Below are 20,001 nucleotides of genomic sequence, written 5' to 3'. Positions count from 1 at the left end.
ACAACTGACTGCATTCAGTGTAAAGAGGGTGAATAACTGCGATCAAACTGAAAGAAAGAGGAACAACTGACTGCATTCAGTGTGAAGAGGGTGAATAAAGGCGATCAAACTGAAAGAAAGAGGAACAACTGACTGCATTCAATATGAAGCGGGTGAATAAAGGCGATCAAACTGAAAGACAGAGGAACACCTGACTGCATTCAGTGTGAAGAGGGTGAATAAAGGTGATCAAACTGAAAGAAAGAGGAACAACTGACTGCATTCAGTGTGAAGCGGGTGAATAAAGGCGATCAAACTGAAAGAAAGAGGAACAACTGACTGCATTCAGTGTAAAGAGGGTGAATAACTGCGATCAAACTGAAAGAAAGAGGAACAACTGACTGCATTCAATATGAAGCGGGTGAATAAAGGTGATCAAACTGAAAGAAAGAGGAACAACTGACTGCATTCAGTGTGAAGCGGGTGAATAAAGGCGATCAAACTGAAAGAAAGAGGAACAACTGACTGCATTCAGTGTGAAGAGAGAGAATAACTATGATAGTTAAAGAAAGCTGAAATTACTAATTAAATTTGAACATAGCTGGGGTCAAAGTGAAAAAAAGAGAAGAGGGTAGATAACAGTCGTCAAACTGAAAAAAGGAGAGATAATTAAATCAAATCTTAAGTGAGGCAATGACTGTAAAAAGGAGAAACAATCTATTACATTCAATCTGAAGACTAACAGTGATCAAACTGAAGAAAGGACAGACGTAATAATTTAATTATGCAGAAAAGAGAAATGGGGACTGCATTCAATGCAAAGAGTGAGAATAAAAGCATGCAAATGAAAAAAAAAACAACAAAAAACAAAACAAAGATGGCGACTACATTCAATCTAAAGAGAGGGAATAACTGACTGAATGAAGAAAGAATGGGAAACAACTACATTCAATCTCGTCAGATTGAACTAAGGAGAGATGGGTGAATTTAGTCTGTGGAGATTGAGAGTGCTTAACTTTATCTCAATTAAATACATTCCCTTACAGAAGTTTTTTTCTGGCATGTATGTTTATTTTCTCTTTTCATTTTCCTCTCACATTACAGCCCACATGCTGTATTAGTACACACTAAGCTTTTGGTGGTGCATGGGACATGATGAAAGCAGCAAGAGTTACCTCCACTTGTCCACCGACATCCTCCTTCACGGGGAGGAAGGTGAATGTGTACAGCTTAGTTTGGCCGGGGATCAGGTAGAGGTCAGCACTCCCACCCTCCCCCTCAGAGGCCGCAGAGATGCCCTGACCATCCGTCACCACACAGTACTGGTTATACAGCTATTAAATAAAGGAATAAACAAGAACAACATGTATCAGAATCTCATGTTTTTTTGCACTCAAGAAAACAGAAAAAAAAGAAATTATATTCTATGGTGCGCAGAAAACGGGACTGCAGTCAACATATTACAAGCAAATATAATTTATACTGTGTCTCTCTTAATGATAAATAAGTACCACTTATCATGTATTTATTTCTTTATTTGATTGGTGTTTTAATTATTTATTTGATTGGTGTACTTAAGAATATTTCACTTATACAAAGGCAGCCAGCATTATCGTAATTCCAGCTACAGACTATAAAGTGTAAGTGATTGCCTATTTGTGCTGATGTTTTATAGCTGGTTCATAAAGAATAAACTTACATTCTAATTTGATATTACTCTAGAACTTCTAATTTTACTTTCAAATGAGCAAACCACAGAAGAAGAGAATATGAGAGTTTGGGGTGAGGACCTACCTGGTTGTTAAAGTTGACAGAGAGCCTGGCAAATCGCAGAGGAAACTGACAACTGGTCCTGAAAGCCGAGAGGCAGTTAGGGATTAGATCAACAAGATGACAGAGCTCCAGCTTAATTTACAGGCAGGCCTATTAACATAGTGACGGAACATTACAGCAAGCAGAGAAAATGCAAAATGATCTTTAATGATCTTTTCAATACTGTAAGGATTTGACTGATTTCCAGGCAACAAAACTGCAATGTGGAGTTACTGATAAAACTCTTCCCACATGTCACATACTGTATTTTACCTAAATTTTCATCCAAGACTTATATGACTCACTTACTCACTTTATCTCATTCTGAGAGTGTTTTGACATTTGTCTGGAACATACATGTACGATCACATCCTACTGGCAAAATGTAAGTTTCTTTGCCAAAAGTAGTACTTTATGACCTTTATTTAAGAGTTTTTTGGGCACATTTTTTGGGCAAACACAGTCTGTGATATTGGTGGAAGGAAAGGCCAGCAAAATTTCATGCAGGACCACATAAAAGAACACCTTATGATCACCCCTGGAACCATGAAAGAAGGTTTGGACTCATCCATTTTCAGTGAGAAACAGGCTGAACTACAGTACAATCTAGTCCAGACTTTCTATGCTGATGTTCCTAACATCAGACAGTCTGTCCATGCAGAAGCTGGTGCGAATGATTTGATTATGATGTATTATATATTAGTACAAACCTCAGATACACCTCAATACTGATCTCTCCATCCGCAGCAAATGATTCCGCTGTAAATCTTGACTTACACTCAACTGTGTAAAGAAAAAAAAAAAAAAGAAAAAATTCAATCAGTTGACAGAGTATATGTAAATACTTCAGGTGATATAGCAAAAAAGAAAATTAAAGTAAGACAGTAAAGATATTTAAAATGATTGCTTGTGTTTTCCGAGATTTCATGTAAGTGCAAATTCTGCATTTTTACAGGATTCTGCAAAAAACCATTTTTTTTTTCGGCTGAGTACAAAATTGAAGACTTGGTTTAAAGTTAAATCTGGTACTAAGTCTTAAACCACTCTGATTCTCACCAAATGGGATAATGTTCTGCATGTCCACAGAGAATAGGTCCTGCTTATTGGTCTGTGCCCCCCAGGCACTACGAGCTGCCTCCACACAGCCAGCCTCCAGACCAGGCTCTGGCTCAGGGGTCGCCCCCTACAAAACACACACATAAGATAACTACTGCACATCTTGTCAGTCATTCACATATATACATTTATCCGTCCCTCTCTGACAAAATTCTCTGGTTTTCATTGGACAGCAACATTTACATGGGGAATGTGTATATTTCTGTATCCTGCAGCCAATACCATATGCATCTGTTGACTAGGTTATCTCTCTATGTTCGGTTTGAACAAGAACAACTATGCTGAAATGATATGCCAATACATTATAAGGGTTACTGACAATTTAGTTAGTGTAATACACTATTCTCAAGAAAGTTTCCCCAAACACTACAGTAGTCAGATAAAATGCAAATAAAAAATTTATCTAGATGAACAAATGGAAAATCGTCAAAGGGAAGAGCAAATTTGGTTTAAAGAACTCACAGACATCACTCTGATTAGGTTCATCTGCACCCGAGTCTTCTCCTCCACAGCACAGGTTGAGTCTGACACAGGTGTCAAGGTTTTTACCCTCATAGCACAGTCCAACAGCTGATAACTCCCTGCTGCTCTACCAACAGCTTATTAATTTTAACAAACATGGTCATTTATTCAAAATTATTTAATTATTTAATTATTTAAGTTTAATGAAAATACAAACCTATGAGGTATATGTACACGTTAACTAAATTCTAATTGAATTCTAATGACTCTCCAGCCGTACATGGGAAGGTTTGCCAGCAACCTGCAGATGGTTGTGGGCTTCCCCCGGGCTCTGCCCAGTTTCCTCCCACCACAATGCTGGCTGCCATTGTATAAGTGAAATATTCTGGAGTACGGCGTAAAACACCAATCAAACAAACAGATGTGAAAATCTAATGACTGTAAGACACTAAAAAATATTAACTGTCAGCTTTTGTACGACATACAATATGCATATTTTTTTTGCCAGAGGGCAATGTTTGAATTTAATGCCTTATCATGAATTTTTAAACAATATTCAACATTTTTATTTTGTTACATCTTCTCAGTCACAAGGTCATGTAGATACAATGTAGGAACAAAGATTTTGTCTCAAACTGGAAGCTACATGTTAATCTTCAATGTTAATGAACATAAAAATAAAACTAACTACAGATACAAACACAGTATGCATGATTCAAATGTACACAGGCGAAAGCTTACATTTTTCAGAAGAGTGTAAATTCCACTAGGAATTACACTGGTTTTAATTGGGTTTATTTACTTATAACATTATATGTACATGTAAGAAATTTATAAGAACTACCAATTTGATATTGTCATCTGTACCAAGAACTATTATTTTCAGTCTTGTTTCATGAAATGTTTGTGTTCTTGTCAGACTACGTCTGCCGAGTAACAGTGATTTTGAATTTGACATCCATGGTAATGTTAAGAAGGAATCGCAATCTAGGCAAAAAGGATACATTGCCCAATGAGCTCCAGGCAGACTGTGACATAGTCCTGGACCTTAGCGATGAGATACGCACACTTGAGGGAGACTTCCAGGATGGAGGTGAGAAGAAGCCACCATCGCTCCTGACGATAGTCCCATGTCACCTTACCCAGTAGGCTACAACAACAACAACGGGAAAAACTGGTCAATGAAAATTTTCATCACCTACATTGTTCTGTTGATAATTTGTCTGGCTATATCATGATCTGCCTAAAACAGACATGTCTCACATGCTGGCCTAATTTTATGCAAATGGTTTCACTGTATAAGGTATGTATGAACACATAAGTAGGTCTACAGTGTAATCCAAACAACCAAGCATGTTAGATTGATGAACTTCATTGGTGTTTTATTGCAAAACTGAAAGCTTTTTACGTCAATGCAAGGTGGGGAGCATTGGGAGCACTGGGAAGGTGGGGAGATGGATTCCAATATGTGGCCCGATTGTTCACTGAGAATGGACTATTTGCCATCAAGACTGTCCAGTTACGATACAAAGCTCTATGACCTGAATCGTCGTGATATGACTGAAAAATTGTTGAGTACGACGTTAAACCCCAAGCACTCACTCACTCTATGACCTGAAGTTGAAGCACAAAGAGCTGGATTTGAACCTCCACCCTCATTGGTCAAGAGCTAGGGTATTTCAAGCAGAAACCAGTTTTCTCAAGTTTTCTCAGCCACTGAAGACGGCAAAGGTGAAAAGAAAGCTCTTCGTTTGCTGAATATATTTTGTGTTACTTTTGGTTACTTTGTTATTTACACACAGTAAATGACCTGAAGTTCCCACCCTAAAAAAGTACATTTTTAGAATGTCACAAAATACTACTCTTGGTTAATACATTTTCCAAATTGGATCTAATCCTACCTTCAAAATAAACCTAAAAACACTTTCCCAGGATCATTAGAACTCTCAGTATCAGGCAAAAAGTACAACCCATTCAAAGGCAAAATTTTACAGGTACACACAAATTTGTAGGTGATGCCCACATTGTCTATGTACTTTGGTGTAGGTGATGCCCACTTTGTTTATGTACTCAGGTGAGGGCTTTGGTGATCCCCACATTGTTTATGTACTCATGTGAGGGCTTTGGTGTAGGTGATGCCAACATTGTTTATGTACTCGCGTGAAGTCTTTCGTGTAGGTGATGCCAACATTGTTTATGTACTCAAGTGAGGGCTTTGGTGTAGGGGATGCCCACATTGTTCATGTACTCACGTGAGGGCTTTGGTGTAGGTGATGCCCACATTGTTTGTGTACTCATGTGAGGGCTTTGGTGTAGGGGATGCCCACATTGTTCATGTGCTCACGTGAGGGCTTTGGCATAGGGGATGCCCACATTGTTTGTGTACTCATGTGAGGGCTTTGGTGTAGGGGATGCCCACATTGTTCATGTACTCACGTGAGGGTTTTGGCATAGGGGATGCCCACATTGTTAATGTACTCACGTGAGGGCTTTGGCATAGGGGATGCCCACACTGTTCATGTACTCACGTGAGGGCTTTGGTGTAGGTGATGTCCACATTGTTTATGTACTCATGTGAGGGATTTGGCATAGGTGATGCCTACACTGTTTATGTACTTATGTGAGGGCTTTGGCATAGGGGATGCCCACATTGTTTATGTACTCACGTGACAGCTTTGGCGTAGGTGATGCCCACATTGTTTATGTACTCGCACGAGGGCTTTGGTGATGCCCACATTGTTTATGTACTCATGTGAGGGCTTTGGTGATGCCCACATTGTTTATGTACTCATGTGAGGGATTTGGCGTAGGTGATGCCCACATTGTTTATGTACTCACATGAGGGCTTTGGTGATGCCCACATTGTTTATGTACTCATGTGAGGGCTTTGGTGATGCCCACATTGTTTATGTACTCACGTGAGGGCCTTGGTGTAGTCTCTTGCATGATAATACTCCTCCCCCATCTGCACCACTGCAAAACACATACATACATGCTCCATGTAGATTAACCTAACACTTACTGTAAATCTTCAACCTTTTCAACAACTGAAGCACTAAAGTCGAATTTATGCATACAATTATTACGAAAATGACTCTCAAATTAATCTGCTTGAGTCACTTAGGATGCAAGCTTAATAAAACTGTGCAGATTATTTCTCTACACATCATATGTAGCTCTCAGAATGTTTCAAAATATTGGTTGCAGAGGCCGTTGAAAACGTCAAAGAATTAGGGTACCATACTAAAGTTTAGTATATAAACATGCACTTCACCTCAAGTTTGGTATATAAACATGCACTTCACCTCAAGTTTGGTATATAAACATGCACTTCACCTCAAGTTTGGTATGTAAACATGCACTTCACCTCAAGTTTGGTATATAAACATGCACTTTACCTACAGTTTGGTATGTAAACATGCACTTCACCTAAAGTTTGGTATATAAACATGCACTTCACCTAAAGTTTGGTATATAAACATACACTTTACCTAAATTTGGTATATAAACATGCACTTCACCTCAAGTTTGGTATGTAAACAGGCACTTCACCTAAAGTTTGGTATATAAACATACAATTCACCTAAATTTGGTATATAAACATGCACTTCACCTACAGTTTGGTATGTAAACATGCACTTCACCTCAAGTTTGGTATATAAACATACACTTCACCTAAATCTGGTATATAAACATGCACTTCACCTACAGTTTGGTATGTAAACAGGCACTTCACCTCAAGTTTGGTATATAAACATACACTTCACCTAAATCTGGTATATAAACATGCACTTCACCTACAGTTTGGTATGTAAACAGGCACTTCACCTAAAGTTTGGTATATAAACATACAATTCACCTAAATTTGGTAAATAAACATGCACTTCACCTACAGTTTGGTATGTAAACAGGCACTTCACCTCAAGTTTGGTATATAAACATACACTTCACCTAAATCTGGTATATAAACATGCACTTCACCTACAGTTTGGTATGTAAACAGGCACTTCACCTCAAGTTTGGTATATAAACATACAATTCACCTAAATTTGGTATATAAACATGCACTTCACCTACAGTTTGGTATGTAAACATGCACTTCACCTAAAGTTTGGTATGTAAACATGCAATTTTTATGCCTTAAGTTTTTGAGTTAACTAATTAATTAAACTTACCAAAAAAAAAACACAAAATAAAAACAAAAACAAAAATAAGGTAAACTTGTATAACTAGAAAAAAAATTTTTCTATGAACTTTACACTGTGCAGAAGGCCACATGAGAGTCACAGACTGCTTATTGTCACCAAAGCTCCACAAACAGTCAGAGGTTCAGCGCATTCTGGCTTCCTCTCGCGCCATAAGTCTGCCAGCAGCCTGCGGATGGTCTTGGGTTTCCTCCGAGCTCTGCCTGGTTTCCTCCCACAATAATGCTGGTGGTCACCGTCATTCACGTGAAATATTCTTCAGTACAGCGTAAAACACCAATCAAATAAATGAATAACTCAAACAGTCACGGGGTGAATCAACAAATCCCCTGAGCAAGGTTGGACTTTACCCCACAGCTTCTGCGTACTAGCGACTAAAATGGTCAGCTAAGTGTTCTATTCTTGAGATTCTTAAGTCAATACTCAGATTATTGAGTTCATACTCAGATTATTGAGTTACTACTCACTGAGGTATCTCTTCATGCGAGCAGACTTGTACTTCTTGAACTGAGCCACAGCACTGCTAAGGAGGGGGATGATCAGCCACTGGGGAAATAAAACAAGCTCAGACATTATCACTGGGACGTACATGTACCATTATAACACATTATCACTGGGACGTACATGTACCATTATAACACATTATCACCGGGACGTACATGTACCATTATAACACATTATCACTGGGACGTACATGTGCCATTATAACACATTATCACTGGGACGTATATGTACCATTATAACACATTATCAATGGGACGTATATGTACCATTATAACACATTATCACTGAGACGTACATGTACCATTATAACACATTATCACCGGGACGTACATGTACCATTATAACACATTATCACCAGGACGTACATGTACCATTATAACACAGTATCACTGATATCCCAGAAGGAATCAGTCGTAAAGGGGTTTGTGTTTTAACAACAAATACCTCCTTTTTTCACTTACTTTGTATTATAGAAAAAATAGGTCTTCCCTTTATAACTGGGCTGGTATTAAATGAAAACACCACTTTATTGCAAAATTGGTATGGATGCCAACTTGCTGGATTGATATTAAAGGAACAATATTTTAGATCATAACTGGATTTGCAACAACAAGTACATGTGTCTTCTACAAACTTACAGTATTATTTATTTATTTATTTATTTATTTGATGGGTGTTTTACGCCGTACTCAAGAATATTTCACTTATGTGACAGCGGCCAGCATTATGTTGGGTGGAAACCAGGCAGAGCCCGGGGAAACCCACGCACATCCGCAGGTTGCTGGAAGACCTTCCCACGTACGGCTGGAGAGGAACCCAGCATAAGCTAGACTTGAACTCACAGCAACCGCATTGTTGAGAGACTCCTGGGTTATTAGGCTGCGCTAGCGCGCTAACCAACTGAGCCACAGAGGCCCCCCTCTACAAACTTACAGATCAACATAGATATGTAGATGTAAATGTAACTATGAATATCCGAGCAATTTCGAGGACAATTTCAACATTTTGTATGTTCGGACAAGAACCAGTCTGACTCACAGAATGGTCGACCTGTGTCTCTAGATGCTGCAGAGCTAACACACCATCCCTCTCAGTCTGGGAGTCCGGAGGCTCAATACCTGTAAGAACATTGAGACACGGACTGATTGACTAACAGATCAAACAAAAGGAAGGTTCATGCAACGTAACACAACAGCTCTACTGAACATTTCCAATTTTTATCAAGGCTGTCATTTCTTCTTTAACTGAACAATTTATTTATTTATTTATTTATTTAATGGTCGTTCAACATAATACTCAAGGTTATTTTTACCCACGTGTGATGCGCAGTGTACAGTTTTGGATACTGCATTCTACACGTGTGGTTGCACACATGTGCACTATGACATTACAGGCCAAAGCCAAGCAATGAAGTAAGTTTTAAACATTAACATCTTGCACTTAATGATTACTGGACCTACGTTAAGTTAAGCAAAATTTATACAGCTTTAAGACAGTTTCCAGGGTTACTTTGATGTCCTTGTCGCCAAGGCCTCTGTCCATAATAATCCAGGTTGTTCAGGTTTTCCAGAGGGTCCGGAGAGAGGGGCTTAGTCAGTGGCTGGAAATTAATACACATCATACTTGAAAAGAGTAAAGAAAAAACAAAAAGGGAAAAAAGTATGAAAAAGTGAACAATGATCTAATACAGGTGTTAAACAAAATGATACTGGATATGTCAAATGGATATGTCTTTTGAGATCTAAACTTACCATCCCACTGAAGAGAAGATGTAGAAATAGAAATAACTGCCAGCAGGTCAACCTGAAATTCTTTCAGTTTAGCTGCAGGGCAATTTTGCCTGATATATGCAAGTTGATCAGCATCATAACCCAGAGACTTGACAACACAATAACTCAGTGAAAAAAAAAAAAATAATAAAGTGAGCACCAATCAAAGAAGCATATGCACCAAGATTGTCAGGTTTAAAATTTCAAACTTTACCCAGCTCAGGATTGAACCTGTGTCTCTTGCTTACAGTGCTACTCCAGTCCTAAGATAAAGTATGTGGAAACATTTAAATGACATGAAAGAAATCCTATGGAAACAGAGCTAAAACTATGGTTCAATTGGATTTACCCTGAATAACACTATTTAACCACTCAAAAATAAAAAATAAAATACAGTACATGTATTTTCCATAAATTTTGTGCCTATACTTCATGGGTGGGCAACACCAACTGTTCATGCGTGACATTATACGAGGCAAATGTGGAAACGACAGTTTCATTATATGGCATTTTAAATTTTAAAAAAGTAATTCAAACTATCTGGATTCTTATCATTTAACCTTGCTTTTAACATAAAGGCTCTGTCATTACCTTGTGGGTCATTATACAAATTATCAATGAAATTTTACAAAGTTGTTTTCAAACCACGTTGACTTACATGGCATAACCCTCTACACAGCTGTTTGCGGGCTATAGCGTGATTCCCAGCCTGTTGGTAGTAGAAGCCAGGATGTTGTGTCTGGATAGCAGTCAGCCCCAGCTTGATGGCTTCGTCAAACAAATCCCCAAATACCTGAAATCTGATTAAAAACTGGAGCTTAGGGACACCAAAATTGAGTTTTACTCAGCAAACATGATTACTTAAATTATCATTTTATGATAACAGCATATGTTCAACAGCATACTCAAGAATTTTTGATTTATGCAACGGCAGTGAGTTTTATGGATGGAGGAATGCCTGGATTAAACCACTTAACCTTGGCATGTTACTGACAAACTCTCCAAAATTTGACATACAGATATACACACCACACTGGTGCCAAAAAAAAACGGTAGTCTTCAAACAAAGTCTAACCTAAAGTGGCAGCAAAGGGGAACAACTTCACTTAGACACTGTCAGCTGTAATAATGGTAGATCAAAAAATGGTGTCCTGTTTTATGTTGTTAATCATACAAAATGCCACAAAACGCCACTTACTGTTTGGACATCCAAGCACTGTGCTCAAACGCCAGTTCCGGGGTACCAGTTTTGTTCTTGAAGAAATCTATGTGTTTACGGAACTGGGCGATGGCATCTAGCGGAGCGTTGTGTTGGAAGGATAAACGACATATCTGCAAAAAAGACAAGTTTATACAAATTAATACTTAGTTACCTGACTGATGCCTAACTCTCTACTCACAAAATTTTCCCCTGGATGATACATTTGGTTGTACACCACCTTCCATGGTACCTGACCAAACTTCAGAGTCATACTGATTAAGTAACGCTATCCCTGCCAAATGGACTGGATCAAATGATCTCCCTAGACCAATATGCAATGGGGTTGTTTGGGTCATACTCCCAGGCTTTACGAACTCTGCCATTACAAAACATTTTTTCTATTCTAAACATGGCACTGGATGATTGCCATTTTTACCCATAAGTAAAATATTACTAAAATAATATTTTAAAAAATTCTTCCTCCTGATGTCAGAATACCTAAACATCATTAGTATGGCCCATAAAACCCATCAAACCATTCAAACATTAGAATGCCTACAAAGCTCTTCAAATAAAATCTAAAAACATACATGTATATGGAAGTATTTTTAGTGCATTTAGTTTTCAGCTGCCTGTCAGATGCACCTTAGATCAACTTTTAGCTTTCTTTTGTTTTAAGTACCTGATAATGCCCTTGCCTTAATCATCTGAGCCAGCAAATGCGCAAAAAGTGCATCATTCGATCAGGGTTTGACACAAACTATGTCCTGATTAGTGTAAATCTTGACTCTTACCTTGTAATTAATGAAGCCAGCTATTGTTTTAATCTCCAGCAAGTTGTTGTCGTGCATTCTCAACTCCAAGATGTGCCCATAGGCTTGTTTATAATGTCTGTGGAGAGAAAGGATTCACAGTTAATAATACAACCGTGTACATGTAGAGTTTCCATAATACAGCCGTGTACATGTAAAGTTTCTATAATACAACTGTGTACATGTAGAGTTTCTATAATACAACCGTGTACATGTAGAGTTTGTATAATACAACCGTGTACATGTAGAGTTTCCATAATACAGCCGTGTACATGTATAGTTTCTACAATACAACTGTGTACATGTAGAGTTTCTACAATACAACCGTGTACATGTAGAGTTTGTATAATACAACCGTGTACATGTAGAGTTTCTACAATACAACCGTGTACATGTAGAGTTTGTATAATACAACCGTGTACATGTAGAGTTTCCATAATACAGCCGTGTACATGTATAGTTTCTACAATACAACTGTGTACATGTAGAGTTTCTACAATACAACCGTGTACATGTATAGTTTCTATAATACAACTGTGTACATGTAAAATTTCTACAATACAACCGGGTACATGTATGTACATGCATGTAGAGTTTCTATAATACAACCGTGTACATGTAGAGTTTCTATAATACAACCGTGTACATGTAGAGTTTCTATAATACAACTGTGTACATGTAGAGTTTCTATAATATAGCCGTGTACGCATAGAGTTTCTATAATACAAACGTGTACATGTAGAGTTTATATAATACAACTGTGTACATGTAAAGTTTCTATAATACAACTGTGTACATGTAGAGTTTCTATAATACAACCGTGTACATGTAAAGTTTCTACAATACAACTGTGTACATGTAGAGTTTCTATAATACAACTGTGTACATGTAAAGTTTTGAACAACTGGATCCAGTATCCTCTGTGGTTGTGGTGGTGGTGGTGGAAAGGCAATTCATTTTTAAGTTCTCATGCTAAACTTACTTGATAGCTGTGTGTGTGTCTTGCTTCAGCTCGCTGAAGAAGGCCACCTTAAACTGATGACGCACAAACAGTAACTGAGGAGAGAAAAATACGAGATGGGGTAGGCCACTTTATATTGACAACGGATAAACAGTAACTGGGGAGAGAAAAATATGAGATAAAAACTAATGAGGGATGAACAGTGACTAAGGGGAGGAAATTACAAGCTGAAGAAGGCTACCTTAAACTGATGACAGACAAACAGTAATTGAGGAGAGAAAAATATGAGCTGAAGAAGGCCACCTTAATCTGATGACAGACGAACAGTAACTGAGGAGAGAAAAATATGAGCTGAAGAAGGCCACCTTAATCTGATGACAGACGAACAGTAACTTAGGAGAGAAAAATATGAGCTGAAGAAGGCCACTATAATCTGATGACAGATGAACAGTAACTGAGGAGAGAAAAATATGAGCTGAAGAAGGCCACCTTAAACTGATGACAGACAAACAGTAACTGGGGAGAGAAAAATACGAGCTGAAAACATAACAGGCAAAACCAGTAACTGATTGGAGAAAAAGTCAAGAGAACGGAGTAAACCACCATCCTTCACTTATAAGGCAGCAGTCTGAAAGACTTTATATGTGAGGGGCCAACCAGAGTGCCCAGAGTAAACCAACAGCCTTTACAAGGTGCCTGACTAATGAAATGTCTTAAAACCACAGCCAACTCAGCTCAAACCTGTGATTCCTCTACACTTGTTGCCTTCCAAAGTAGAATCTGAACAGGCCAGAGATTTAGATTTAGTTTCACTTTCACTTTCAAATGAGCACTTTTAAGATGAGTCAGCTGGACTATTTCTTTGAGGTATTGCTTTACCTGATGGTTGGTCTTGTTGAGGAAGTCCTTGTGAGCTTTGACTTTGCGAGCCTCAGAGTGGTAATAGCCCTGTGCCAGTTCATAAAATGCATTCTCCAGCCTGAAACACATCAAAGCTATTTTAAAAGAAAAAACAAGACTAGACTAAATGTATATATGTAACCAAAAAGTATCCAACATGAACTTTAAAAAGCATAACTTCCTCTCTTTGTGATGTTACACAAATGGATATCACAGTTCAAAGTAAGCAAAATTGCACACCATGAAAAAATAGAATAGAAAGCGCTGCCATTGGTCAGTTTTGGTCCAATCAGGTGTGAGTTATCTCTATAACTCAAGAACACAGCTGTTTCTGCTCATGCCCTCTGAACCTTGCTTTGCCTACATGTATCAACCATATCTGCGTGCGTCAGAAGTGACATAACATCGGGTTTCTGCTTGATTTAACACAGCGCAGTCCAGGCATAGTAAGAATTTCTGATTAAAAATGAATTTATTGATTTCCTGAGCATAAATGCTGTCAGTTCATATATAGACTAGAGTTCAATAAAATATTGCAGTTGTTTTTAAGTGCTTAGACAGTACACCTGATGATATTTCGAGACTGAACAAAAATATAATAATAAAATCATGTAGGAGTGAAAAAAGTCAGTTTCAAGCAAATGTTAAACGGTGAAAATTCAAATTGAGCACCTTGCAATTAAAATATTTATTTATTTATTTATTTGATTGGTGTTTAACGCTGTACTCAAGAATATTTCACTTATACGACGGCAGCCATCATTATGGTGGGTGGGAACCGGGCACAGCCCGGGGGAAACCCACGATTATCCGAAGGTTGCTGGCAGACCTTCCCACTTACGGCCGGAGAGGAAGCCAGCATGACAATTAAAATATAAATTTTATAAATTAAGTTATAATCAAACAGACATGAAGCAAATCCAACGAAGAAAGTCTTAACTTGCATGACAACATATGGTGTGTGGTACACATATGAAGTGAACTTAAGTAAGGGCTACCTAACACTAAGCAGGCTTCATGAAACTGACCCTTGACCTGTATTATAGGAACAATATCATACCGAATGGTGTATCCAATCAAATGATCCGTATGAGGCAGGACAAACAAGGACTTCGCTGATAGGTCACAGGCACTGCAGAAAGAGGCAGCTCTCTCGGCGGCCATTACATCCTCACCTGACAGACAGAGGGACAGATAACAGAGTAACAACAGATACACAGACAAATTAACCGATACAGAGATACGGACAAATCAACAGACAGATACATACATACACAGAAAAATCAACAGACATATACATACACACACAGACAAATCAACAGACAGGTACATACATACATACACAAACAAATCAACAGACATATACATACATACAGAAACAAATCAACAGATAGATACATACACCGACAAATCCACAGACCGGTACATAGATACACAGACAAATCAACAGACAGATACATAGATACACAGACAAATCAACAAGCATATACATAGATACACACACAAATCAACAGGCATATACATGGATACATAGACAAATGAACGGACAGATACATACATACACAGACAAATGAACAGAAAGACACATACATACACACACAGACAAATGAACAGACAGATACATACACACACAGATAAATCAACAGACAGATAAAGAGATACATCTATACATAGACAAATCAACAGACAGATACATAGATACACAGAAAAATCAACAGACAGATACATAGATACACAGACAAATGAACAGACAGATACATACATACAGAGACATACATACATACACAGACAAATCAACAGATAGATACATACATACACAGACAAATCAACAGACAGGTACATGCATATACAGACAAATCAACAGACAGATACATACATACACAAACAAATCAACAGACAGATACATACATACACAGACAAATGAACAGACAGATACATACATACAGACAAATGAACAGACAGATACATATATACAGAGACATACATACATACACAGACAAATCAACAGATAGATACATACATACACAGACAAATCAACAGACAGGTACATGCATATACAGACAAATCAACAGACAGATACATGCATATACAGACAAATCAACAGACAGATACATACATACACAGACAAATCAACAGACAGATACATACATACACAGACAAATCAACGGGTGGCAGATCGACACATAAATAATAATACAGAGGGATAAACAATGAAATGAACAATGGACAGAAAGATAAACAAATGAACAGACACACAGAGTAAAGAACAGAAGGGCAAAGAGAGAAATAAAAAGAGGAAGGAAAAGATGGGTAAACAAATTAACAAACTGATGAACAAATGGATAAAAATAAAGACAGGCCAACATAGAAAGGAATGGACTGAAAGACAAATGTAGGAAAAGACAGAGATGGACAGACAACTGGGTAGATGTATCATGGCCACATAAACAGGAAAGATAAATGAATGGAGAGACTGATACAAGGATACGCAAACAAATGAAGAGGCACAGAGTGGAACAGATGAACAGATGAACAGACAGTTAGGATGGACACGCTGACTGCCAGACAGGTAGATGCTGATGAACATGTACATGCACTCAGCAGATATTTCAAACACGTGTACAAAACAAGTATAGTTTATAGACTATGTTCCAAAATAATTCCAACACCAAACACTCCTGGTAGATTATGTAATTTCCAACAATAGCATCGCAATGAGTTATAATAGTGGATGATTATTTTTTTTATACTACATGGTTTGATTGATTTATCTGATTGATTTATCTGTTTGCTTCTTGTTTCACAGCACATTCAAGAATATTTCTTTTTATGTATGACAGTGGCCAGCATCATGGGGGGCAGAAACACATGTCTATAGGCAGGTTGTTGGAAGACCTTACCATGTACGGCCGGAGAGGAAACCAACTCTTAGGAGTTGCATTGCTGAGAGGCTTCTAAGCCACTGTGTGTTGCGCTAGCTTGCTAATCACTCGGCCATGGAGGCCCTCATAACATAGCTTCAAGTTAATCCTTTTTTTTTGCAAATCTTCTACATGTAGGTAGCCAGTATTTAATTCATCTAAGATTCACTTCAACTAACAAATGTTCACAATAATAACTTTTAACTTTTTTCAATTAACCACTCACCTGGAGGAAGAGGGGCATTCTTCTGTATGAGAACCACGGCAACACGTGTGCCACGCCCATGGAGACTGTTCCTACTCGAAACACACAAATCATTCAGTGATATGAAACACCACTTGTTCATTTTTAACAATGTAATCGGACATGCTATACTAGCTGCAGCTAAAGGAAATGTAAATCTTTCAACCATCACTGTGGAATTAGTATACCGCTACAAAGCAACTAAGTGTAATAAATGCATGTTAAATGAAATAATTAAATTTAAAAAAAAAATAAAGCAAGCTTCAAAGCTATATGGCGCGTTATTACGGTATTCAAATTTCACTGTGCAAACTCTTGTATATGTAATATTTATATCAACAGTCTTTGTTCAAGAGATAATATGAAATGTGGTGATGACAAAACGTCAACAATGCATAATGCAGTCTGAATTTTCCAATGTGAAATAAATCAATTCTATCTGCCAACTCACCGTACGATCTCTATGCGCGTGGCACATTCCATCTGCCTCTCCTTCCACATGGTCTCATCCCAGTCCAGGTCAAAGAAGACAACAACAACAGCAGGTACCTGTGTCAGGTGTTTGTTCATCCAGGATGTTTTTAGGATGCCCTTAGGAATGTACCATTCATAGGACGTTCTCTGCGGGGGGAAAATAGCGGGGTAGGGTGTGGCGAATAGAGATGGGGTATGGGAGTTCACTTCTATGCCCAGAACCCAATTGACAGGTGATTTAATTTTGACTGATGGATAAATTTACATATACATGTTTGACAAAGAAATGATGTCTCTGTCAGGCAGCCAGGCGCCTTTTGCATTACAAAACATCCCTATCCTTCAAAAGGCCTTATTCTTTATTCAGAAAAACAAAAACTTAAGCTGACATTACAAATAAACAATAACTTCTTCTGATGAAGATAAGAATAGACATGACAAGGCTGAACTCTGTTTTTGCAATACCACTTCTGTACACAGATGCCCTAATTGTTCCAGTACCTTAGTCCTACACTTTGGGTACTCATGGTCACCATCACAGACTTGGAACTGGAGCGGAACGCGGTCTGGGCGTCGGTTGTTGTAGAATGAGTCCCAGATGGATTTGTGGATGGCGTTATAGGTGACGTCTAGACCTGTCAGGACGACCAGTCCCGTGGGGCGGCAGACAAGCTCTGGGGGTAACTCACAGCTCCAGGCCATCACAGACCCCACCGCCTGTCAATCAACACTGAATTGTCAACAGAACTCAATTCTACCAATCTCAACACTATGTACAACTGTCCATCAAACTGTCAACACTGAACTGTGAACACATTTCTTGCATAATTCTAGATGGGGCCAAATGTCATGAGAGTGAAACACTTGACATGGTTTATAAATGGGATGTGATCGCCATGACAGATTGCCCTCGTTTTACTGTATGGCAACGATCTTTGAGGCAGGCAGACAGACTTCTAAGGAATAACGGTGAGCCCACCCAAGTTGTAGCTAGACCTGGAGGACTACGCCACACTATATTTGTACTAAGGCTATATAACAGAGCGTGGTGTAGTCATCCAGGGTTAGTTGTAGCACATATTTGAGTAGGTCTGTAATTTCACAAGAATCCTGTACCTGAAATGTGGTAAAATAAGTGAAGAACCGTACGATCTCTGAAATGTGAGTGATATGTATGGGCATCTTAAAACACTAAAGTCGAAAATGATCAGTTTAGGACATGTATTCAGGGTGGCTTATTACGAACGGTACTCTTTCCCAGTCTTGTTTTTTAACAGAGCACTACACCCTGCCCCTAAATATTTTTCCTTTGTTTTCTGGCACCCTGTTAATTAATATGCAGTGGAAATTGCTACCCTGCCCCTTTTTTTTGAGAAACGTACCTTTGCACCCTGTCCTTTTTTATTTCTTACTGAATTCATTGTTACTGAGAACCCAGTTTTCGTTACATCGCATTCTGACATTTTAAGATACTACGGCAATGCGTGCAACCTTTGCCAGCGATATAAGTAAGACAACCAACCGTTACTCGTTCAAGAGGCAGGCCAACACACAACTCGCAAACGCTCTTACCACGGCTTTCACTACTGCAAAATTTCCAGGCGTTCAACGCATAAAATATGACAGGTGGGCAGGTCTTTACATATTTGTCTCCCCTTGATAATTTCACGAACGATAACTTTGTGGTAAAAATCGAAATAATATTTACCTCAGAGCTATTTCCCTTATTGCGCCAGACGTTACTGGGACAATGTGCATAGAAGTGATAGACCTTTCCGTTTTCCTTCCTTTCATATCGACGCTCTAACAGCGTGACTATGGATTAAATGGGTCTATATTTATTTATTTATTTGTTTGTTTTAAGCCATACCCAAGATTTTATCTCTTAAAACAAGAATGTCCGCCCTTAACAAGTAACTGACGAGCATCAGTACCTGTTACACAGAGGCTTAAGCTTAGTGTGTGTACTTGGTGGATGGTAAGAGAACTCCAACAATCGAACTTCGTGCAAGAACACATAATGGTCAATACGCCGGTCTCGTTGACCATCAAAGCAACAATAATACCATGTGAAAGTACGCTGGGATTAAGATAGACTATATCTTAATCTCCTAGATGTACCGTATGTGGTGTATTCGATGTCTCGATCTATTAATATGCTTATTATCTACCAATCGTTCTTCCTTCATTCATCTTCATGTCTGATTATATATATCAAAATTATTAACTTCAGCCATATCTGTTTGCTTTGGTGTTTTAATGAAAACAAGATCGGTAGTGTCATAAACGGAGGAAAGGCACAATTTGTTTCTGAAGATGATTTTCTTGAATATTTCGAAATAAAATAAATACTCTGAGAAATGCTTCTCACCCCGGCCCACCATCACACAAAGTAAGGAAAGTTTATTCCAAACTGCATTAGTAATTGAGCACCTCTCGCTGACTCATTCCGTTGCACGCATTCGATCCGTCCATATAGCATGGCCCGCAAACCACCAGGTCACAGGTTCGATTCCAGTTATCGTTGGTTTTGTAGCAGTCGTAAGCCATATGGTTTGTCACGTACTTGGCGAAGGGCGATGATTTAATTAGGTTCGGGCTTTCTGGTTTCTACCACGCATGCATAAATCTGGTTGACAGT

The 20,001-nt window shown here is 38.4% G+C and overlaps 1 protein-coding gene across 1 annotated transcript in view; it reads right to left on the bottom strand.

The window, feature by feature from the left end:
• The window catches only part of LOC135476972 (trafficking protein particle complex subunit 11-like), a 29,204-nt gene extending 10,201 nt beyond the window's left edge, over window positions 1–19,003 (bottom strand). The window contains exons 1-20 of the mRNA XM_064757118.1: window positions 18,933–19,003; window positions 17,862–18,077; window positions 17,338–17,507; window positions 16,869–16,939; window positions 14,782–14,896; window positions 13,701–13,800; window positions 12,843–12,916; window positions 11,843–11,939; window positions 11,046–11,179; window positions 10,506–10,647; window positions 9,588–9,678; window positions 9,117–9,196; window positions 8,042–8,120; window positions 6,288–6,342; window positions 4,374–4,519; window positions 3,370–3,431; window positions 2,848–2,974; window positions 2,502–2,574; window positions 1,774–1,831; window positions 1,155–1,313 (exon numbers count right to left, since the gene is read on the bottom strand). Coding sequence (XP_064613188.1) covers window positions 1,155–1,313; window positions 1,774–1,831; window positions 2,502–2,574; window positions 2,848–2,974; window positions 3,370–3,431; window positions 4,374–4,519; window positions 6,288–6,342; window positions 8,042–8,120; window positions 9,117–9,196; window positions 9,588–9,678; window positions 10,506–10,647; window positions 11,046–11,179; window positions 11,843–11,939; window positions 12,843–12,916; window positions 13,701–13,800; window positions 14,782–14,896; window positions 16,869–16,939; window positions 17,338–17,507; window positions 17,862–18,062 — 2,034 coding nt within the window. The 5' untranslated portion in view covers window positions 18,063–18,077; window positions 18,933–19,003. The remainder of the gene's footprint in view (window positions 1–1,154; window positions 1,314–1,773; window positions 1,832–2,501; window positions 2,575–2,847; window positions 2,975–3,369; window positions 3,432–4,373; window positions 4,520–6,287; window positions 6,343–8,041; window positions 8,121–9,116; window positions 9,197–9,587; window positions 9,679–10,505; window positions 10,648–11,045; window positions 11,180–11,842; window positions 11,940–12,842; window positions 12,917–13,700; window positions 13,801–14,781; window positions 14,897–16,868; window positions 16,940–17,337; window positions 17,508–17,861; window positions 18,078–18,932) is intronic.
• Window positions 19,004–20,001: the final 998 nt, after the last annotated feature.

Source organism: Liolophura sinensis, chromosome 10 (genome assembly GCF_032854445.1).
Source record: "Liolophura sinensis isolate JHLJ2023 chromosome 10, CUHK_Ljap_v2, whole genome shotgun sequence".
Lineage (NCBI taxonomy): Eukaryota > Metazoa > Mollusca > Polyplacophora > Chitonida > Chitonidae > Liolophura > Liolophura sinensis.
The sequence above is the reverse complement of the archived record's forward strand: the minus strand, read 5'-3'. Positions and strand labels throughout refer to the sequence as shown.